The 24,372-nt window shown below is 37.4% G+C and overlaps 1 protein-coding gene across 2 annotated transcripts in view; it reads right to left on the bottom strand.

The window, feature by feature from the left end:
• Positions 1 to 4,054: 4,054 nt before the first annotated feature.
• LRP12 (LDL receptor related protein 12) overlaps positions 4,055 to 24,372 on the bottom strand; it is a 26,271-nt gene continuing 5,953 nt past the window's right edge. The window contains exons 2-7 of one of the 2 annotated variants that reach the window (XM_026080281.1): positions 20,141 to 20,276; positions 18,424 to 18,626; positions 13,679 to 13,921; positions 12,820 to 13,372; positions 12,053 to 12,185; positions 4,055 to 6,417 (exon numbers count right to left, since the gene is read on the bottom strand). In XM_026080281.1, coding sequence (XP_025936066.1) covers positions 5,554 to 6,417; positions 12,053 to 12,185; positions 12,820 to 13,372; positions 13,679 to 13,921; positions 18,424 to 18,626; positions 20,141 to 20,276 — 2,132 coding nt within the window. In that variant the 3' untranslated portion in view covers positions 4,055 to 5,553. Of the gene's footprint in view, positions 6,418 to 12,052; positions 12,186 to 12,819; positions 13,922 to 18,423; positions 18,627 to 20,140; positions 20,277 to 24,372 lie in introns of both variants that reach the window. The other variant, XM_026080280.1, reaches the window with a different exon arrangement.

Genomic DNA, 24,372 nt, shown 5'->3' with positions numbered 1-24,372 from the left:
ACCTAAACTGGAAAAACATAGTGACATGAAAGAAATGTTGTGTTATAAAATTTCTTTGTATCAAGTCCAATTGAATATCTCCAGAGAAGGAGACTCCACAACCTCTCTGGGCAACCTGTTCCAGTGCTCTGTCACCCTCACAGGGAAGAAGATTTTTCCTCATGTTCAGATGGAACTTCCTGTGTTTCAGTTTGTGCCTGTTGCCTTGTGTCCTGTCGCTGGGCACCACTGAAAAGAGTCTGGCTCCATCCTTTTGACACCCACCCTTCAGATACTTGTACATGTTAATAAGATCTCCTCTCAACCTTCTCTTCTCCAGGCTAAACAGGCCCAGCTCTCTCAGTCTTTCCTCATAAGAGAGATGCTGCAGTCCCCTAATCATTTTTGTAGCCCTTCGCTGGACTTGCTCCAGTAGTGCCACATCCCTCTTGTACTGGGGAGCCCAGAACTGGACGCAGCACTCCAGATGTGGCCTCACCAGGGCTGAGTAGAGGGGGAGGATCACCTCCCTCGACCTGCTGGCACCACTCTTCCTGATGCACCCCAGGATACCATTGGCCTTCTTGGCCACAAGGGCACATTGCTGCCTCATGGTTACCTTGGTGTCCACCAGCACTCCCTGGTCCTTCTCCGCAGAGCTGCTTTCCAGCAGGTCAACCCCCAACCTGTACTGGTGCATTGGGTTATTCCTCCCCAGGTGCAGGACCCTGCACTTCCCTTTGTTGAACTTCATGACGTTCCTCTCTGCCCACCTCTCCAGCCTGTCCAGGTCTCTCTGAATGGCAGCACAGCCCTCTGGTGTATTGGCCGCTCCTCCCAGTTTTGGATCATTGTCAAACTTGCTGAGGGTGCACTCTGCCCCATCACCCAGGTCATTAATGAAGATATTAAACAATATTGGACCCAGTACTGACCCCTGGGGGACACCGTTAGCTACAGCCTCCAACTAGACTTCGCACCACTGATCACAACCCTCTGAGCTCTGCCATTCAGCCAGTTCTCAATTCACCTAACTTTCTGCTCATCTAGCCCACACTTCCTGAGGTTGCCTGTGAGGATGTTATGTGGGACAGTGTCAAAAGCATTCCTGAAGTCAAGGTAGGCAACATCCACTGCTCTCCCCTCATCTACCCAGCCAGTCATTCCAGCAGAGAAGGCTATCAGATTGGTTAAGCATGATTTCCCCTTGGTGAAGCCATGCTGACTACTCCTGATCACCTTCTTGTCCTCCACATGCTTGGAGATGGCCTCCAGGATGAGCTGCTCCATTACCTTTCCAGGGATGCAGGTGAGGCTGACTGGCCCGTAGTTTCCTGGGTCCTCCTTCTTGCCCTTTTTGAAGACTGGGGTGACATTGGCTTTCTTCCAGTCTTCAGGCACCTCTCCTGTTCTCCATGACCTTTCAAAGATGATGGAGAGTGGCTTAGCAATGACATCCGCCAGCTCCCTCAGCACTCGTGGGTGCATCCCATCGGGGCCCATGGATTTGTGAGTATCAAGTTTACTTAAATGATCTCTAACCCAATCCTCCTCAACCAAGGGAAAGTCTTCCTYTCTCCAGACTTTCTCTCTTGCCTCCAGGGTCTGGGGTTCCTGAGGGCTGGCCTGACCAGTAAAGACGGAAGCAAAGGCGGCATTCAGTAACTCTGCCTTCTCTGCATCCTTCGTCACCAGGGCACCCACCCCATTCAGCARMRGGCCCACATTTTCCCTAGTCTTCCTCTTGCTACTAATGTATTTGAAGAAGCCCTTCTTGCTGTCCTTGACATCTCTCGCCAGATTTAATTCCAAACGGGCCTTAGCCTTCCTCGTCGCATCCCTGCATACTCTGACAACGTTCCTATATTCCTCCCAAGTGGCCTGTCCCCCTTTCCACTTTCTGTAGACTTCCTTCTTCTGGTTGAGTTTTGCCAGGAGCTCCTTGCTCATCCATGCAGGTCTCCTACCTCCTTTGCTTGACTTYCTACTCATAGGGATGSACCGCTCTTSAGCCTGGAGGAAGTGATGTTTGAATATTAACCAGCTCTCTTGAACGCCCCTTCCTTCTAGGGCCCTAACCCATGGGATTCCTCCAAGTAGGTCCCTGAAGAGGCCAAAGTTTGCTCTCCTAAACTTCAGGGTTGCGATCCTACTTAGTGCCCTGCCTCCTCCTCGCAGGATCCTGAACACCATCTCATGGTCACTGCAGCCAAGGCTGCATTTAATTTACTTTGGTAAGGGAAAGCAGTTACCTTTCAGGACATACAACATTTTGGACAATTAAATTGTAGATGACATACTGGAGGACTTTGATTACCAGCTGCAGATTTTCAGAAAGTTGAGGAAGAGAGGCACAGCTGAAAAAAACCTACCYCAAACCAACCAAACAAAAAACCCCATCCACCCACAGCACTCACCACAACTACAGGAAGATTAAAGCTACTGACTTCAAACAAGAGTTGCAGAAGATGTGCAGCACTTGAACAGCAGCAGGAGAATAGAACTGGACAGAAAACACTTTTCACAAAGGAAGCAAAAACTGGTCTGAACAGGAAAACCTGTGATATTTATCTGCAGTAAAAATTTAAATGTAAAGACTAACTGAAAAAGTATTTGTGTCCCAAATTTGAACTGTGATTTATCCAACTGAACCCAAACTTTGCCAGGAGCTTTTGCTTTGGCATTTGGATAGTAAAAAGAACATGATATGTATAACTAATTTCAGCATTCTCTTCTGGAATCTATTTTGAAAGAAGAGTATATCAGAAATACTTGTTGATCTTGTACTGCAGATGGACTCCTTGAAAACAAAACAAGGTCTTGTAGCATCAGAGGCTCAATCAGCCTCCTTAACATTTCAATGCAAATTGAATGGCAAAACAAACTCCTTCTATGCTTAGAAACCTTTATATGAGGAGAAAAATAACCTACATTCTTCAAAGCTTTCAGATGGAAGTGGTTTATTAAAGAAAACAAGATATTCCACAGCACATCATTCAAACTTTTTTTAAAAATTCCCTAGCATTGTAGCAAAGCTAAATCAAGAATCATTTCAATAAAATACTGTTTCAAGCAGCTTCAGAATAAAAAGAAATGAAGCAACATGACTTAACAGAAGTCTCAGTAACAGATCAGTATTGTACTAATCAAAAGGAAATTTGATTGCTCCCTTTAAAAATCACTAAGAAAAAAAAATCACTGCAACAAGTTAGCCTCATACAAATATGAATTTTATTTACAGTTTTCCAAATTCTCAATCAAATCCAAATTCCCAGTTTCATGTGTAGCAATTCTTTAAAACAAATTAAGCATTGTATTCCTTTTTACATCTGCAATATGGAGTCCACAGGTACATGCTATTTAGGGCATCTAATGGAATGAGTTTAAATCATTTGTATGTGTATAACCTAAGATATTCTGTGAAAATGCTTTCTTCAAAATGTATCTGCCTCAGTGACAAAAAATTTCATAACCGCTTTCTAATAACAATAAGTTAGGAAGGTTTAAAAACCCAGTATTTTATATCAAGACATATTCCAACATATTTCAGGGTGTGTTACCATGTTCATATTGCAGATTTACCTGCTCTACAAACAATGCCACTGAAATCAGACTAAAGATTACCCACAGAAGTAGATATTATTCAATGTGAATAAAAATGGCCATTAATGACGTTTACTCTGGTATGTGTTATTATGGGCCAAACTGTACTGGATCTGGTACCAGTGTGATGTGATCTGTTCTTAACGTTGAAACTGCATGGGCCATTATAATAAAATCTTTTTCAATTGTATTGCACATAAATTCCTCAAAAGCACAAATCTAAATAACCGTGTCCTGACCTCGGAATTTACCTACTAAATCTTGTGAATAAGATCAACCACATGGTAAAATTGTTTATTTTTTTTCATCCCAGTGTCTGTGAATGAAGAGAAGGGAAACGATATATACAATTTGGAATCTTTTCCGTTACTTGCTTCTTCTGCATGTGATTTGTACTTCAGAGATGAGGATTTAAAAAATAAAATAAAAAGCCAGRCAGACCTTGGATTTATCTTTAAAAGTACCTCAAAAACATAACAAAATTCAATTTAATTTTGATACATATTAAAACATTTTAGTCAGTTCTGCCCAACAGCATAACACRACAGAAATGCACAAGACTTTAAACATGCTTTAAAATGACATTCAACAAAGTATTTAAAATTTAATAAATAGCATACAATCACACACAAATACATTTCATACTGGATCTTTAAGCCTACTAAAAACAGACTGGCAAAGAATAAATAAAACAGTAGTTGACATTTTTGTTTTTAAAAGGTGTAGATTCTTGCTGACACGCTAGTAGCCACATAGTAACCTGCTTATCACAAAATTGGAAATTATGAGCTTTTTTCCATTGATCTGTTTTGCTCCAACATGTAATATTACAAAAACAAAACAAAACAAAAAAAACACTGAAAGGGATTTCTTTTTTTTAAAACAACCAGTCTGCAACCAAGTAAATCAGTTTTAAATACAACGAATAAATAGGGAATTAGTAAAGCAAATTCAATTGCAACAAAAATGCAACACCCCAAGTAAAGAGCCATGGAAATATATAGCCATTGCAATATCAGACAATAATAGTACTTAAAGTGATAGTGCTTGTGCACTAAGCTCATTATAGACCTTAATATGATTTTAGTGCAAATCCCTTGAGTCCAAACAAGCTTTATACCCTAGAGTATTAGGGAAAGATCTTTTACCAGTTGGAACTTATTCTGTAGTGTATTTGTACATATCGGATATTTACAGAACTAACACATATTACAATATCTTCGGCCCTTTTTTACTTCAAATTGAAAAGACTAATGACTGGGGATTTTACATACTATTTGGCAGTACCATATTAGATTGCAGTTTAATAAAGTCAGTGCTATAAAAGCTTTTGCCATCAGTTTATCTAATTATACCTAAATTTCACACATCATTGCATCTTGTACTTCTGAAAGAAAAAGAATGCTCCTGGAGAAAATTTCTCCTCCCTTTAAATAAGTTCACATTATGATGAAATTCAAGAATATTTAGACAAAATGTTGTATAAACTCAAAGAAAAATACATATTTTACATTAACAATCCTTACCAGCATTTAGTATATTAAGTTACAAGTATGTTGGCAATAATACAACAGAGCAAATTCCTAAAGGAAAATAATTCTGTACAAATTCATCTGTTACTATGGGGTTAAACAGGCAGCCAAGTAAGTCTTAAGCAGCCATGTTTCTGTTTTGAACTACAGTACCAGGATAAACTAAATTTGAAACTAACTGGGATAAACTTCAGTTTAAAGAATAATCAGATTATACTGGATACACACGTGTATTCAGAGCCATTAAAATGCTCACTCTAGTAGTTCCATAAGGTCATCCAGTAAAAGAAATGTTTAATCAACCACACAGGCTAAAATAGTTTTAACATAATGTTGTCCTGGATTTTTTTAAAACTAAAAACTAGTTTTAACTGTGAAGTACAAAACAATGACAGATATTGCTCCAACTTGTACACAATCTTTCCTAAACAATCCGTACCTAACAGAGTAATAATGCCTCATCGTCACTAGTTTCATTTTTCATTGTTGCTTCTAAGCAAGTGTCGGGTATCTGGGCAGTGTGCACGATGCCACAGCGCTCACAGGGGCCATCTCGACTGCATGACCTTACACCATGATGTGTTGCACTGTAAGGCTGTCTAAGCCCTGGTCCTTGATCTGAGCTGAGATCAAGTAGAGGTCTTGAACAGTCATTCATGTCAAAGTCTGATGCTACATCAGAGACTGGAATTAACATTTCAACATCATCATCCTCTTCTCTTCCACTTACCCCGTTATCAAGCTGTCTCAAAGGACTTTGGTTCTGATTCACTGAGCTTGACCTCCCTAAAGTAAAGCGTACCCATCGTAAGCCTTGAGTCAYACGACTTAGCGCGCTAGTGAGCTGGTGACGTGCTGGACTTGCGCTTGGGGGCTCTACATTTGTCATTTCTCTTCCATTATCTGTGTTACTGCTACTGGCGCTCTGAGCGGAGGAACTCCCACATGCTCCTACTGTTGCTTCTATTGCTGTTGCAGGTGGGACTTTCTGAGGCAAAGTGGCAGCAACACCACCAACTGCTCCTGCTGTGTCTCTTCTTTCATTTTCTGTGTCTGTATCATCAGATTCAACTGAAAATAGGCTTCTGTGAGTATTATTTCTTTCAGCTTCTCTACTAGTACTTTGGCTGGCAACATCATCTCCATCTGCCGAGACCAATGCCAATGATCCAGAATGACGTGACCTTGCAAAGTTAAAAATGCGATTCCAAATGTTACTTGATCTGCCAGCAATAGGAAGTCTGATTGAGGTAAATCCAAGCTGAGATCGCACTGCTAGTCTCAGGTTTTCCAGAACTGAAGCCTAAACGAGAAGACAAATAACAATCAAGTATTGACAACATGTTGGCACTGTTCTTACAATAGGAGAATGATAACTACTGTGCAAAAAAACATATAACCACAAAGATTAAGTTTAGATTCTTAAATATTAAAAAAYGCTCAATCTGTAATAATGAGGATTAAGGATCTGGCATATGTAGCAAAAGGCTATTTTAAACATAAAGCACGCACGAAAGCAGCCTAGATTCTGACAGAAAAAAAAAATTATGAACAGGGAAAACAAGCTGAAAGATTTAGAGACAAAAAAGGGAAATAAAAAAAGCAAAGGAGATACATTTCTGCCCAAGTCAAAGGCCACTGTAAGGATAGGCAGAATGAAAACAGATGTAACAGTGTGGGTATGGTGTACTGATCACAGAAAAGTGGAGCAACAGACCAAGTGCAGAAGCTCTAGTACAGCAGATATGTAAGATCAGCTACATACAATTCTACTAAAAAGAAAAAGTAGTCACTGTGAATTTTAGAGTACAGTATATAGTAATGTGCCACAAAAAGTTTAGGATTTGAAAAAGAAAATTTCCTGAAACTCCTTAAGGTTTAAACAGAGGTGACCTTTTCTTATGCACTGCCCTAGTGGATAAGAACAGAGACAAAATTAGATATCCTCTTCCTACTAGAAAGACTAGAATGTTTGATTCTTTTCCATTCTGGCATAATCAGTTAATGCCAGTTTCAAATACGTTAATGCTTCTGTTTAATCAAAATTATCTTGTGTGTTCTAAACTATGTGTTTCCCAAATCTGATATAAATTTTCTAGTGAGTCAGTTAAGGAACAATGCATATCTGAATTTTTCTGCTCAAAATCTTGTATAACTTCTAATTTGTAAGGTCACAGCATCATATTAACACTTTTGACTTGGGATTCCCTTATCCAAAATTAGGAAAAATAGCACCTCAGCTAAGTAGCTCATTTCTCAAAAACATTATGGTAACAGAGATCTGTTGGATGCTCAGCAATTCTGAAAATATAAACATTTAATGATGTGTTTAATTACAGGAAAAATCCACATTCACATCTTTTAAGCGAAGATTATGGCCAAAAATACTTTTCAGAATACAGCCTTTCCTTCAGGCAAACACTTGATGTATATGCATATATTTCACTTTGTTTACAAACACCAAACTTCAATGTTGTGATGCTGTCTTCCTCAGCTCGCTTCCAGTCTTTCATATGCCACAAACATACACAGCACAAGAGTGTCCAGCCACAACACTTCATGTACAACTGTTATTCCTTCCTTTCCAACAGTTCCAAAGAATGATATTTAAACTCAAGCACATAAATACATATGTCTGATAGCCTTACACTCAGAGGCTACTGGAGAGGCTGCTACCCATCCTTGAAAATCCAGCTCTAGGGATGCATCAGTTTTAGGCAARAAGTGGTACACAAATTAGAAGGACCAAGGTTTCTCTTGGTTGAGACTATTAACCTCTAGGAAACTTTGACTAGTTATCTTCAGTCCTACACAGATTTGCAATCTTAAGATGCAAATATTGCTCAAAACCAAAAAAAAACCTGAACACATCCTGACTTAATACTGACATCCCCCCACCATGTAATCATATTAGAAATTTAATTCAAGCTTTATAATTTATGAATTCAATTTACATTCTCTTAAATTTTTATTCTTAATGATGTCCTCTCTTCTGAAAAAGAAACTTTTTTACACAATGTAACTTCACTGATTTAAATAAGATTGAAAATTTTATCATGCAAACATCACTACTCCATGAATTTTCCTTATTTTTGAAGGTGATAGCCTGCTCCTTTCTATTCCTTATTTTTATGCTAGTAATTCCCTGTATAGCTACTCATGTTTTCAAGTGTCCTCTGAAATTCTGGTCTTYGTATTGGATATTCATTAACATTCTTTCACTGATCAAAATTATTGTACGTGCATTTGTATTTTTATGGAGTGTGAAATCATGGTTACATAGAAAGACTTTGAAGCAGCCGTATTTTGTGATGAAAGACTGCCACTTTCAGCACGTCTTTTAATTTCTATTACATTTTAGGCTCTAAAAATAAATTTAAAACATCTCCAAAGTCACACTGTGTGGTTAATTCAAGTCTAACTGAAGATAAAATAAAATTTCAATACATTAAAAAAAAAAACAAAAAAAACACAGCTCCCTTTGCAAAAGCAGTCTTTTTGAAAGCTCCAATAACAATTTCTGACTTCTGCCATTACATGTCTGGGTTTTCCAGAACTGTCCTCTCTATGTGGAAATTTCATTTTATTAAAAACCAAGATCTTCCGGCCCCCTGTGTGGGATCTCAGGATGAAAAACAGGCCTGAGCAAACTAAGTTCATTTAGAAATCCTGATCATATAGCTCCTAAGCATGTTCACATGCATCAAACCTGGAAAATCCCACACAGGGTAGGGATGCACTGTAAACACTGAGTTACCTGTGCAAGAGGTCTTACATACCTGGGCATGGCAACTTCAGTGTCTTAACAGACTTTCTTGACCCAGCCCTACCTCAAGAGATGTGTGAGCACAGCTGCAATCTGGGTCCCTGCTGTACAGCAGTGGCAAGTTCAGACAGCAGACACTTGGACAGGAACCCATGAATGATAACAAAGCCTGTTCATCAGTTTTCACTGATTAAAACGTTGCAGTGCAAGGACGCCACATGCAATTAACCAGAGAACCAGCACAAGACAAGCCAAAAAGACCAAGCTATTCCGGAAAGCATCTGTTTCTAATACAGAGACTTAATTTATCAATTTCTATATACTTGTTAACTCATAACTCTTTCTCAAAAGTTGAAAAGAAATTGAACATATTCAACCAGGTTTTACGTTATCCATCTTGAACAGCCATATACCTATGTCATAAATTGGTGAAGCTTAATTTTGAAAAAGAGGACAGGAAGACAAATCTGTAAAAGAACAGAAGTGCCTTTAAGCAGAAACATACTGTTCTTTTTTATAACCATGCTGACGGGCGAGTGAAGAGTTAACAGGACTGAAGTTTGTCAATTGATATGCAGAAGAACTGATAGCACAAGAGCTGACCTGCACAAAGCTGTTGAACAGAGGACTTAACAGGACTAAAGTCGTCTACCAACCGATATGCGCAAGGACTGATATGCGCAAGGCTGTGGAATGGAAGCATTAACAAGACTGAAGAAGTCTGCCACCTGGAATCTGCACGGACCCCCGGGGAGGGAAGAAGCAATACGGAGGTGTTGTGGTCTTGCCTCGCTAGCAGGGTCCTCCCAAGCAGGCAAACAAACAGTCCTGCGATTGTGAAACTCGCAAAAGTCAGCAAAAGCAGTGTTTGCCCAGAGCCCCAGCCGTATAAAAAGAGACTTGGGAGCCAGGAGAGTTTGAGCAGGGACGGGAAYGTGACCTGACCATCCTCTCCGGCTGGACCGTGAGTATCCCCCCCCTCCCCTTTTCCTGGGACGCTGGGTTAAGGTAACTCCTCGAGGTTGAGAGCCCTCTCACTAGGAGAGTGAACAAGCTAGCTTTCAAGTAGGGATAAGCAGTCCTTCCAATTAATAGTGCAGTAATCGACGGTTTCAGGTTATCCTTTCTAAATTAGTAACTGATGGTTTTGTGTTATCCTTTCTAAATTAGGAATCACATTATTTTAATAGATGTTACTAATCCAAGAACTTGTGTGAGGAAATAAACATCTTTTTATTATTATTATATTACTGTCTCAGTTGTTGCTATTGAACATTCATAGCCTGACAGTGTGACACATGCTGACCCATGCAATGAGAATCTTGGTTACAGTCAAACTGTCCTTAAATACAAAACCCGCTTCCAGACAGAGAGTAGAGCTATTGGTTCCCTTCTCCAAGATAAGGGCAGAAGATATGTTTTTCTACAAAAGTTGAATTTACCCATTGCTGACAGCCTACAATCTGCATCTACTTGCCACTATCAAAGCTGGATGTTCAGCTTGGCTTACTATATTGTATTTGGAAAGTAACATCTAGTTTTGTGTAAAATTATCTCACACTTGCATTACACCTGGCATAGATCAACTCTAAGTTGACATCAGAAGCTTTACTTCTGTGCTTACATAGACACATTCAAACATTCAAGACAAGAGACCCTCTTAACTTAGTCAAAACATTCAATGTGAATACAGTAAGCATTTGTCGTCACACTATCAGGGTACACTTTACATTAACTGCACTCAAACCACCTTCCTTAAAAAGTGGAAGTTTATTAAGCTTCCCTGAAATACTCCATGTCTAAGGAGAACAGTTAATCAAACATTAAAAGATTTCAGGATCAGTAGTTAGTGGAAGCTTGAACAAAGGTCTTTCTTAGAGGTTGGCTAGGTTTTGCCTGTGTACAAAAAGATAAATATTAGTTGCTAAATATCAACTTTTGCTTCATCAGCGGGAGATCAGTATAAGCTACATGCAGATTCTCAAGACATCTAGTTAACAAAAAGAGCAGACTAAAGAACAGACTAAAACAAAGGACAGGCTATAACCAAAAAGGAGAAAAAAAGGACAGTGAATGAATTAGCAATGCAGCCCAAAGACTCTCATAGTGGGACGGGGAGGAGGCAAAAGATCGCAATTATTCTCAATTCAAAGGCTACAGCAGGCACATAAAACAGCACATGGTCACCAGTCAAGAAGAATACTGGAGATGTAACGAGGACATGATAACTGATGTTGCTTGAGCTCTCTATCACCACAAGTAATGCTTGCAAGACTACTTGGACCCAAACACCCTGCTGCTTGCAAGCATGTAAACATGAAAGAATGAATATATTAAATCTATGACAGAATAAGCGTGCAATGAAATCAATTTTGTTGAAAATAAAAATCAATCTCCCTTCTTATGGTTTTGCCATAAGTTTTTTTACATTCTCTGGAATATTAAGTAATAGTAAGCTTTGCTACATTAGCTGTAACATACAACACAACTTAAAGCCAGCTCTAGTGTTGCACCATGGCCGGATTCCCGGACTGAGTGTTTTCTATTCCACAAACGACTGGCTTAATTGAAAGCTGATTTATTTATTTACTTATTTTTTAATGAAAAAGTAGCTTTGATAGAAGTTTATTCATCAACCAAATAAAAATTGTGCTAATGATCGCTATGGGAAATAAAAAGGACAGATAATGATGTCACCCCCTATAACCATTAATACCATATATTACAGCCTTGTCTCTTTCATTATCTGTTCTATGCACAGTGGGCATGATCATACCTAAACATACATGCACAACGGCTGAACTACTACTTGCACTAGAATTCTATATTCTTCTTTCTCAGATTTCCAAGTGCTTTTCTGCAGTCTTAATAGCTTATACAGCAACCTCAACAGAGAACATAAAACCAGATCTGCCAATCTATTTTTCATGCAAAAGGGATTCTATAGTGTGCAATATTGGCATCCATCACTAAGAAAATAAAGCCTCAAAGTAAACTGTGATGCTACCACATCGTAATGATTCTGTCTAGTAGCTAATCTTATTTTAAAAGTATTGGTTTGAAAGGAAGAAAAGGGAATGCTATAAAACCAAAATAAGACAGATGGAAGGTAAAATATTTTTATTTCAGCTTTCTTAGATTTTAATGTTTGCCCACTATTTTGAAATCTTACCTGGTTTGGTGAACAAACAGGAAAATCTTCAACTGGTGGAATTAAACCCTGGGCAATTAACTGTCCATAAGATGGGGGAGCTTCTCTTCTTAACAGTTCAGCCTCAACTCTTGACAAATGAGTTTCAAATGATCTTTTAAAGAGAAAAGAAATTTCATAAGTCTATAATATATATTTATATTTAAGAATAAAACTGCATCAGACTTACGATCTGAAATGATAAATTTGAGCAGATGAAGTCTTATAAAAAAAATCAACAAAAAATATATATAATAACTTCTTGCAGTCATTCCTACAGGTCTGTCCAGAGGAGAAAAGAACAGAAACAAATCAACAATACATGCCTAAAAAAGCATGAACTAAGTATACAAGGCCCCATGAGAGATTCTTATAATATTAAAATTGTAATATTATAAAACATAATATTATAATATTGAAAAAAAGTAATCCTGTCATGGCATGAAATAGTCCACAATAGAAGAAACATACTCTTAAATGTAGACATGACATTAACTGCAGAAATGCAGCTTCCCCACACCTTCTTTTCGGCAACCACATCTCAGCTGTCAACAGAAAAGTGATCAGAATAATTCTAACCCCTTTTAACTACCCTCTTTTTACTGTCAAAGAGAAAGAAGGAACAACACCTTTAGAAATCACATATAACAATAATTATATGTCAGTAAGAATGCTTTAATACAAGAGTGCTCTAATGACAAAATAAGTATTTTAAGATTTAAGAGTTTGAGGCTATCTGTTCTACTCACCTTCGCTCAAACATCCTGAGTGAGTACAATTTACAAGTACATCCCAGTGCAATGACAAGCAGCAATCCACAGATAAGACTCCCAATGACAGCTGCAGTTATTACTCTAGTGGGCACAATGACTGGGCAATTCTCTTCATCGCTGCCATCACCACAGTCATCTTGAGAATCACAAACCCAGCTTTCAAACACACAGCGGTTATTTTTACAGTGAAAATTTCCTGGCTGGCAGAAGAAACAATTTTTTTCATCTGAACCATTAGGGCAATGATTCTGGTAGTTGCAGCGATCTGAACGAGGGTAGCAAACACCATTCCGAGAACATGGAAACTCATCTCTTTGGCACATGGTGCAATTGGCTTCATCCCTTCCGTTTGGGCAGTGCCAGTAGCCATCGCAGCGTTGCTGCTCTGTGTAGCAACCCCAATTTCCACCACATGGAATTTCCCAGGGCAAACAAAAGCCATCTACTTGATAGGTGGCATTGAATCCTCTTGCAGCATTCACTTTGTCAGCACAGAAATGCACTCTTATCTGTCCTGAAGATGAAACAACTGTAAGAGGAGCATGAGAGTCAAATGCTGTTAGCACACGCAAAAGCTGCCGTGGATTCTCCTCTAACCCATCATATATTTTGACATAGTCTCCATAACCAGTACCATCAAGTTTAAAATCAGTAAATCGCAAAATTACTTTGCGATGATCGCCAGTGTCTATTAACCAGGTGCAGTTGCTCCCAGGTGGATAAAAGTCAGGATAGTTGGGAGAACTGAAAGTACCATAAAAGTATTTTAACCACTGCCCACATATTGGCACATCACAGTCTATTTCATCTCCCAGGTTAAGACAATCAATGTTACCATCACATTTTAAAGATTCTGGAAGGCAAGTGTAAAGCTTGGTGAAGCGAGAAAGACACTGGAACTGGTTGTAAGCACAAGGTTGAAAGGAAGCAGCTGTTGGAGGATTAGCTTTGGCACAGATTTCTTCATCCGAGTTGTCTCCACATTCATCCATATTATTACATTTCCAAGATTCTGGAATACACTTCCCATTAGCGCAATGAAACTGGTCACAATCACAATTTGGTTCATCAGATTTCCCTGAAAAAAAGGAAATTATAAAAATATTCTTTTTGCAGAATGCAGTACTTTGTGGTTTGTGTTGCATATATATTTGCAGCACCAGGTGGTTCAGAATGGCAAAACATGTAACTGTTTAAAATCTCTGTAAATCACCACAACAAGTTTCAATGATAAAACAGCTTTTTCCAGTCTAAATACTGTCAACACACCAGCATGAGCCTCATTCTTAGCCGCTTTAAGTCAAATAATTGTAGTCAAGAAAACTACGCTCATTTATGGCAGCTGAAAAATCTGGCTTCTAAGGTGCTAAAATTAAGCCAGAAAATATTGTTTCTCTCCTTCCTCACTGAAACTACAACAACTTTTTCCTGCAGTACCAGTTACCTGATCAAACTCTTTCATACAAAAGCTGTCAGCCCACTGTCCTGTTTTCTTAGGTTCATATTTTGTACCAAGGGATCTACAGCAAGGATGCAAGCAGTGGTGCAGACAACACAGAAGTCTTTTTTTAAATTCTGAAAAGTGTCAGAAGACACCCTCATTTAGGAAAATATGGTCTACTGGCTACTACCACACTTGCAACCTCAAAAATATTTTTCTTCAGTGATTCATTTATTAAAGCTCCAAGCATGTTAAACACTGAAGCATACCTCAGAAACAATCCGTTTCAGCTCTGTAACAACATAGCCAAATCAAATATACCTGTATCATTTTAATTCACAGCAGTTCCTAAAAACCATGGCATAAATCATAAATCTGGCTATAAAACAAACTGATGTGGTCAGTGCTCCAAAAACGCATTCAAAAAAAATCTATAATGCAGATAGTCTTCCACAGCAGAAATTCAGGAAGTTAGACAAAGGTATACACTAAATCTAAAGTAACACTGTATTTTGGAGTTTACAAAAGAAACACTAGAGGCAGCATGGTGAACTTACTGAAACAGACTCTCTCAGAGAAGCAGGTTCACTTGCTTTAGCACAGAATAATTTAGATTGCAAGGGATCCCTGGAGGTCACCTAGTCAAATTCCCTGCTTGAAGCAAGGCTAACTTTGAAGTTTGATTGGGTTGTTTTCAGAGTCTTGTCCAATCAAGTTTGGAATATCTTCAAAGTTGGAGATTTCTACCACCTGTCTGAACAACCTGTTCTAATATTTAACAACTCAAAGCGATAAAACTCCTTATATCTAGTTTGAATTTCTATTCCTGCAACTAATCTGCTGTAATTGGTCAAGTCATACCACATCTATTCCCCTCTTCAAGTACCTCTTTTCAGTATCTTGGAAAGCATTAAAAAAAACCAAAAAACAAAAAAACAAAAAAACCTTTACCTTGAAATAATCAATTAAAAAAAAAAGTGCAACAACAACTTCATCATCTGAAAAACTGCACAAGTGCTAAGGCTTTTTAAAAAAGGAATACAGAAAAAATAAAACCAAAACTGACAAACATTATGAACACCACTGAAGAGCATTTAAGTCAACAAATTCACTGACAGGCAGTGAAAGTAGAGCAAAAACAAAAGTATGCRTTGTCAGTGATTAAGTTTTAGAAAATGCTTATGTCATTAAAAAAAGCAAAATAGATCTGGTATAAATGATATCTTCTTGTTCTGTTATATATATACACACATCATGTATAATACTAGTATGCCAAATACTTAGTATGAACTTGAATTTGAAACTGTGCCTACAAAGAACTTCAGGATAACACAAGATAATCAGCAGAACCGAAGCRCAGTTGTAGCCAACAGACTAACACAAACCTTTCATGCATTTACAGGAAACATAACTTCTCTACTTTTATTATCTGTTTTCCACTTTACATCAGCCACGATTAGTGAACTCTGACCTATTTTGGTACCCATAATTAAAGATGCTTCTAAATTAAAGGAAGTGGGGGAGAAAAAAAAAGAACCTTCTAGTCTAGTCTTGATGTCAAATGTCATCAAGAGATCGCTTTCCTTAGATCATCAAAAAAGATGATTAAAGTGACTAAATAATAAAACAAAACAGAAATACGATAACAGAAAGCTCTTCATTCTAAAAAATGAAGGCTAAACAAGGTCGAAAGACCAACAGATGTTACGTTAAATACATGTGATTTCTACTTTAAAACAACAAAGAACAAAACTGATAACACTAATTTGTCACTGGAACAAATCACCAAAGACTAGTGGAACCTTCCTAACTGGAACATTTTGGGTGTTTTGTTTGTTTTTAATGAAATGTGGATATTTTTCTGGAAGATGTTAGCTACTTTAAACAAGAATTAATTCAAAGAATTCACATGGCCTATCATCTATACTGGATTTTAAACCAGAGGATCCCTAACAGTCCCTTCTGGACCTGTTGTTTATAAGTAGTTTCCATCATTCCAGCAAAAGCAGACCTAACCGACACCTGTGCAGCTGAAGTATTATTACTACATTATTTTCCTTTTCTAAGTTATTTAGCATATGCTTCTTGACACAGGAAGAACTCACTATCCCTGCTTTGGCTTTCAATTTCTTTTATTTCTTCTGCATTTCTTGATTAGCCATCTTACTGTATAGAAAATTATATGTCAAGTCACTGCTGTCACTGCCATTATCATCACCACCTACGCTTACAGGTAATAAGAAGCATCATTCTTAAATGAAAAGCCAGAGTGTTATCAGTAATGTATAAAAGCTATTGTAATTCTTTACCCTTGACAACTGTAAATACACGAGCATGTAAACCTATAGCTTTCACATACAAGCCTATCTGCTCAAATTAGGGAAGTAATGACAGAGTTACAATTTTTAATGTGTATTTATTAAGAAATTAAATGTAATACAGATATTGCAAACTCATCTTAAAGAAATGACGTTTACTGATCCATAATATACAAAATAAAACTTTGGGATAGTTGAATGTACTGAGAAAACGTTGTTAGTATTTCAGGAGCTCCCTTTTCACATGGGAGCACACACAACCAGAAGATTATTAGAGTAGATTTTTCAGATTTTCTCCTCTACGCAGGGCCCTCTACAACATTAGAGGACTATTCTGATCATGGAAACACTACACTGCCACATCAAACATGAAGTATTTCTGAAGTATCATATTAAGCATAGGAATCAAGCTCAAGTTGAAGTTTCAGTATGGTTGTTTTTAAAAAATATGCATTTAAATATTTAAGAACATCTTAAAAACATTGGCTTAAATAGTCTATTAAGGTGTTAACAAACTAAGCACTACTGCATGACGCTAATGTGTAGAAATCAAATAACATAGGGAAAAAAATACTTATTGTTGAAAATGTTATAGTTTCTTCCAAAAGGGGTTATATAATGAAGTTGTTTTAAGATTTGAGGAAAAGAGAGGAAAGGATTTCCAGAAATATTCTATTAAGACTGTGGCTGATCTCTTCTTCCCTCCCCATTCCACACCCTTATCCAAAATCTTCTTCTTCCTGGAAGCTGCTCAGGAATGCTGCCTTTCCTCTAAGCCTAGAGGGACATGGAGACAAGCAGAGCAGAAGCAGATGCTAAAGATGACTGATTAATAGAAGCGTCTTTTTCCCTGTCATCTCTTTTGGTCCAATGGTAAGCAAAATTCTGGTGGAGCATTGACCTGAAAGCTGAGCCAGCATCAAAGGTAAGGCTGCATTACTTCTCACAAGACATGCTAAACTTCAAGTCGCTGAAGTGTAGAGGGGGCTTTTGGGTTGGCTTGAAAACAGAAGATAGAGAGGGAAGACCCCCCTGGCAACTAAAGGGTTGTGTCATTAGGTAGGATGAGAAGGTGCAGAATATAGCACAGTAGCAAGCATGGTTTAGACTAGAAGAGATCGGGACAAGTTTACTGAAGTTCGGTACAATAATTTTGAACAATGGTAGCAATGGATAGGTGGAGGAGGCAGTATGAATTGTTATACATAAAAGAAGAGTTAAAAATTGGGTGCAAAGATTTGGAGCAGGCCAGAGAATGTAGACACACTGGGAGGGAGCGAGAGCATTAAAACTATCACAGAAACAATGAAGAATCTAATCCAGTATATTTCTGATGATCAGGACTTAAAACACCATGATCACATCACTATATTCAATTCTAATACCTCTTAAGGGCAGAAAACAGCTTGGAACTACTCTTTACCCATGACTGGCTTCCTCCTCTCTTCGGAGAGCTACTAGAGTAGCTATTGGAGCCAGTAGACCAAGAATTGCTCACAAAGCAGCCTCAGACTATTACTACTGATAACTAGCTTATACTGCATATTTGAACTATCCAAACAGAATTTTTGCACATGCAAAATGAGCCTGTACTTGGCTAGAATGGTCTATCATCTTAATACAACTTTTTTTTAAGAGTGTAAACCTTTTCGAGATGGTATGTGATTAAAATAGGTCCTGCAATGTTTTCTCTGATATAAATCCTGAGTTGACTATATGAAGTGCATATATTGTGCCCTGCTGCAAAGTAAGTATTTCTTAAAATGTAAAAGGGAAAAAACCCAAACCATTATGTTGTACCAGTTATTGTTTGCAACRTACCAGCAAAGTAGGCTAATCTGAAGCCTTTTCTAGAAATGCTATCGTCTGAGTGAAATCTGATCCAAACATGATCCTGTGAAGAGATGTATGGTGAAGGAATAGAGGAGCCACATGCTCTGTAGCCTTCAATATTCTTGTAGCTTCCAATTGTCAACCAATCCGAGCTGCATCTTCGTGATCCCTGAACATCAAAATCTTGAAAGCTGAAAAACAGAGGTCAAAATTGCTACTAAACTGGATATTACACAACCAAACTAATGAATTACTGCAGTTAGAAATGGAAATTAGCTGAAAGTACTCCTCTGGCATGAAACAAAAAGAATGGCTTCTCCATCCAGGGGTTCACCTATTATTCACCTTGTGGTGAAGATATCTGACATTATGAGGACACTAAGAATCCATTTTGTCATCCAAAATATTGTACCCACTACTTAAGAATTTCAGTTTTGCTACCAAAAAAAATGTGTTCATTTTAAAGAAAGTTTTTAATTAATTCTGGTCATGAAATTACTCATTTAGTAATTTTATATACAACTAAGTGGTTTTATTTAAACCAAATTTCATCAGAATTTTAGCTAATGCTACTTCCAGCCAACGTTCTGACTTGACATTCTAAGTACACCTAAAATGTTCAAAAACATGATTTCAGATAAGATTTGCTCTCACTTGCACTACTCAGTTACCTGATAGGTATGTCATGGAAGATATTACACAAGCTTTGGTTACAACTATATGAAGATGTGCTGCCGTGGTAGAGCAGTACGAACTGTCTGGACAAAAACAGGTCAGCACAGACAACAGAGCAATAAACCAGAAATGAAATGTGAAATATATGCTAGATAGATGAGCAGAAGAAAGAAATATGAGAGGGAAAAAAAAGTTTTATTAAAAAACAGTCTTTTAAAAATTTTTAGCTATTAAAAAATTTTTAGAAAGCTTTCTAGTAGATAAACAATTCCAACTTTACTGTGCATTTATGCCAGTTTAATATAGATATTTAGTAGAAAGAGTGTTAGTACTTTAAACAAGTAACTGATGTCAAAGCAAATACTTCATAAATATTCTTCCTTCTTCTTAGGTCAGCAGGTCTGTACTGGAAACTAAAGTAAATTTGCAGTTAAAGCTACATCTTTCCTTTGGTAAACATGCAGCAAAAGTCTTTAACTTGGCAAGAAAATGATCATCTTCACCTTTAAAATGTATCATTTAATACTGACACTGTCACAATAGATTGTGTATGACCACATAGATTGTATATGAGCATTCTGTTTATAACATAAAAAAAAAAAAAGCTACTTACAGATTCACTTTCTCTTTAGCTTCTAAAATATGGTTCTAAATTTATATAACTGCCTGTACTTGGTCCCAGTTTTCCTATTCTTCAGAAACAGCTCTTGCTTCCAAACTACCTAATGGAAATGGATGCCATTTTAATCATCCAGTAGTTCTTACTGCTGTCAGTAGAAGCTGTGGGTTGTCAGAATTTTTAAAAATCTCATTTCTTTTCTATACATAAGAGCAGAGAATAGGAGGTTCAGGAAACAAATGCTACTTGGCTGTGTAAGACCAAATTGGATAAAAGGAAAAGCAAAAAACAGACAAAACAGATCTACATTTACAGGTAGGCAGAGGACATTAGTGTATACGTAACTGGCAGCCAAAAAAAGTCTAGTCAGTACTTCTTCAATCCATATGGTTGATACAGGACCAATGTTACCTTATAGTTATGATCTCCCCTGGGTTTGCATGGATGTACCAGCTACAGTTGATTCGTGCAGGATATTCAGAGGGCCACCCTGGACTTGTGATTGTCCCGCTCGGTGATCTAATCTGTTCTGGAATATCTCCACAAGCTAAAATAATAATAATAACAACAACAATAATAATAATGAAAGCAATGCGACTAATTAGAATTTTTAAAACCGAGTAGGATAAAGTCAAATCAGAACTTATCAGAGAAAATATCACAGTGAGTTAACTAAGGTAGCAATAAAAACAGTGTCTAGAGTAGCTCATAACAGACACAGTGCACAACATATCCGCTGAAAGATGTTTTTGAATGTTGCCAGTGCAGACGTTTATACTAATRTCAATTAGTACTACAGATTAAAAGACTAATGTACGCAGACTTTGACATCTTTATTAATAAAGTGAAATATTTTATATTTCCTATTTTTACTTTTAGTCTTCACAAAGATTCAATTTAACTACGCATTTACACCTTATACTCACAAATGCATTAAGAAGGTGAAAAATAAATTAAAGCAAAATAATCAAGTAGCTGAAGTTCACTTTCTTATGAAGACCCAGCACCTGGCCATCATTTAAATGCTCCCTTCCTGCCCTTGGCACAGAAATGATCTTCATTTACATGATTCCAAATGCTTCGAAGAAAAAGGGCACTTACTGCTGCACATCTCATTTATAAATACTAAAAGTTAGGTCTACAAGAGGGGCTTGTGCAACTGCATTTCTGATAATGGACTAGAAAGCTTTTATTTATAGGACTAATTCTACTCAACTGTAGCAACTAAGCCATTTGTATTCTTACTCTATTATAGGTGTAGCTTTCTGCAATGGCATTAACTCAGTTGTTTGTTCCTTTCACTGAAGTGTTCATAGCTCTGCTGCTTTTATTGCAAGTAATGGGTTTATTAGTTTGGGGCTTCCTTTTCCTTAACAGTCTTACATCCAACAGTTGTGAATATACCACATTCACCACCTTCATATAAATAGAATGGCCAGAATACTCCCAACTGCAGAGCTTGAAATTATGACCCATGAAGTTTCAAAGGTCAGAAAACACATTAAAAATAATTCTCCTCCTTGCTTTTATTTTAAAGTTTCATCACGACTACTTCAAAACCTGTGAGCTCTAGAAGTTTACTGGTAGTACAATCAGTTATGCACAGAAGTAGTTCAAACACAAGACCTATTTCAGATCTGGATGCATTTTCATTATTTTCTGATCATCAAAAGATTTAGAATGTTAAAAATTCAATTTTAAACATATATTTAATTAATTGATGTGGTGAACAAACATGAGCAACTGATACTAAGAATGAACTGTATTTGCAATAGGAATAATTTGTAAACAGGTTATTGATTTCTATTTTTCTCCACAATCAAGTCCTTTTTTCAGGTCATTTTTTCAAGAGTATAGAGACTTGAAATTATTGAATAGCTCTATTACAAGGCAATATATACTTAAATTATTAAATTATTATTATTGAAAAATATTTTAATATAGCATAAAAATATGCTTCTGAAAATAGGTTAAAAAGGATTAAAAGAAAAATGCTGGCAGATTTTCCTGCATTCTCTTTATCGGACAACAAATCTCAACAAATTTATATTTTTCAACTGCAGTTTTAAGAAAATATTGCTCTAAGAAGTTTTGCAAATGTTTCATACTTGAACTTAATTCATGTACAGTATAGTTAAGTATTAATATACTTGGCTATAGAATTTACAAACTTCTCAAACACTTTGGGAAGAAAAAAACAAATCTCAAAATACATAAAGATATTCTTTTATTGGAATATTTAATTAACTATTCGCTGAAATTGTTTTAATTTGCAGTAAACCCTGTAGGTGGTGCTCTAACACTATGACATTTTGGAACACGACTTCTGTGTGAATGGTCTGGATACACTTTGCATCTGTTTAGACAAGAAACGGGAGGACTGGCAAGAAAAAGTAGTTATTCACAAATTAGTGTTTAAGTTAGATAGCATTTTTAACAGGTATAAAAAAAAATTACAAACAGAAAAAAGGAAAAACGTGTGTAAACCATTTTATACCCAACTTGCAAATCTTAGCAAGCAATTCCACACACAATTTGGTTACTACTGAAATAGTGCTCAGCTTAAAATAAGTTGCCTCCAGATAAATTTTATACCATTACGACATTCCTCTGAATGTTAAAAACTGACATATTAGGTTTTGTCATAGAGAGCCACTAAGGAAGCTTTTAAATTTGCCCGCTCTGACAACAACTTGACAAAGACAAGTCAACATCAAAATAATCCACTGAGAACCTATGTTCATTCAGTTTTACAAAGTTCACCTCAAAAAACCCTAAGCATGCTGTAAGTGTACATATGGCATGTGTCTGTTAAACAGGGATCTCCAAACACAGCCAGCAACTACTACAAAATTAGCTTTGCCACTTCCTATGCTGGCACCATGCACCCTGACAACTATAACTCACTTACTTGACCTATCCCTGCAGAAGCGGTACAAGCAATAGCGTTTACTCGTTATGCAAGTTTCAATGAAAGAAATTCCATGTGGAAATCCTGCACAGCAGGCTAATATTTTCAGGTACCCTGTCAACTTCCAATTTTACTCAGATTCATGTTTTAACTTTAGTTGAAATACCAGTTATCTCCCTATGTTTTCTTTATTCTATTACATGGCTTTTTCTCTGTTTCCACTGAAACTAACACCAAACAGCTGGTGGCAAATATGACTGTTTCCAGCACTGTCCAACATTAGAAGAAAGAGCGTAGAGTAAGGGGGGCACAAGGAAGCAAGAGTGGTGATCACAGGTGCCAAAAACAGGGAATGAACAATATACTATAGAAGAGAGAAAACCAAGAGCGAAAGAAAGTCTGCATGTGACAGAATGAGGGTGCAAGAGGTAACAGGGAACGGACATGAAAAAGGAATGACAGCTTCCTTAACCAAAGAGTAGCTACATAAGCTGTCCTGCATGCTTGGTACACTTTCATACACTTAAATCTATTACTTAACCAAGGAGACAACAGAAATTTCCCATTAGTGTAAAGCTTCTATAAAAGCTAAGATTATTGATTGTGTAGAAGCTGCACTGTCATTTTGCAGAGAGGATTATTTCTCTAAAAGACTTTAAAACGTCAAGTAGATCTTTTTAAAATAATACAGTCTTAAGAGCGTCTACTACAAGCATATCYCAGAGATATTGCAGGTTCGGTTCCAGACCACTACAATAAAGCAAATATCACAATAAAGTGAATCGTACATATTTTTTGGTTTCCCAGTGCATATAAAAGTCATGTTTATACTACACTGTAGTCTATTAAGTGTACAATAGCATTATGTCTAAAGAAAAACAATGTACATACCTTAATTAAAAAAATACTTCATTGCTAAAAAGTGCTAACCATCATCTGAGTCTTCAGCGAGTTGTAATCTTTGCTGATGGAGGGTCTTGCCTCGATGTTGATGGCTGCTGACTGATCAGGGTGGTGGTTGCTGAAGGTCAGGGTGGCTGTAGCAATTCCTTAAAATAAGGCAGCAATGAATTTTGCTGCATCGATTGACTCTTTCTTTCATGAAGGACGACTTTGTAGCACGCGATGCTGTTTGACAGCATTTTACCCACAATAGAGCTTCTTTCAAAACCGGAGTCAGTCCTCTCAAACCCTGCTGCTGCTTTATCAACTAAGCTTATGTAATATTCTAAATCCTTTGTGGTCATTTCAACAATGTTCACAGCATCTTCACCCCAGGAGTAGATTCCATCTCAAGAAACCACTTTCTTTGCTCATCTATAAGAAGCAACTTCTCATCCGTTAAAGTTTTATCATAAGATTGCAGCAATTCAGTCACATCTTCAGGGTCCACTTCAAATTCTCTTGCTGTCAGTTCTAGTTCTCTTGACTAGTTCTGGTCTACCTTGACTTCAGCAAGGCTTTTGACACTGTCTCCCATAACATCCTCAYAGRCAASCTCAGGAAGTGCTGGTTAGATGAGTGGACAGTGAGGTAGATTGAGAACTGGCTGAATGGCAGAGCTCAGAGGGTTGTGATCAGTGGCACAGAGTCTAGTTGGAGGCTGTAGCTAACGGTGTCCCCCAGGGGTCAGTACTGGGTCCAGTCTTGTTCAACTTCTTCATCAGTGACCTGGAGGAAGGCACAGAGTGCACCCTCAGCAAGTTTGACGATGATACAAAACTGGGAGGAG

Source organism: Apteryx rowi, unplaced genomic scaffold (genome assembly GCF_003343035.1).
Source record: "Apteryx rowi isolate R43461 unplaced genomic scaffold, aptRow1 scaffold_514, whole genome shotgun sequence".
NCBI classification, from domain to species: Eukaryota; Metazoa; Chordata; class Aves; order Apterygiformes; family Apterygidae; genus Apteryx; species Apteryx rowi.
The sequence above is the reverse complement of the archived record's forward strand: the minus strand, read 5'-3'. Positions and strand labels throughout refer to the sequence as shown.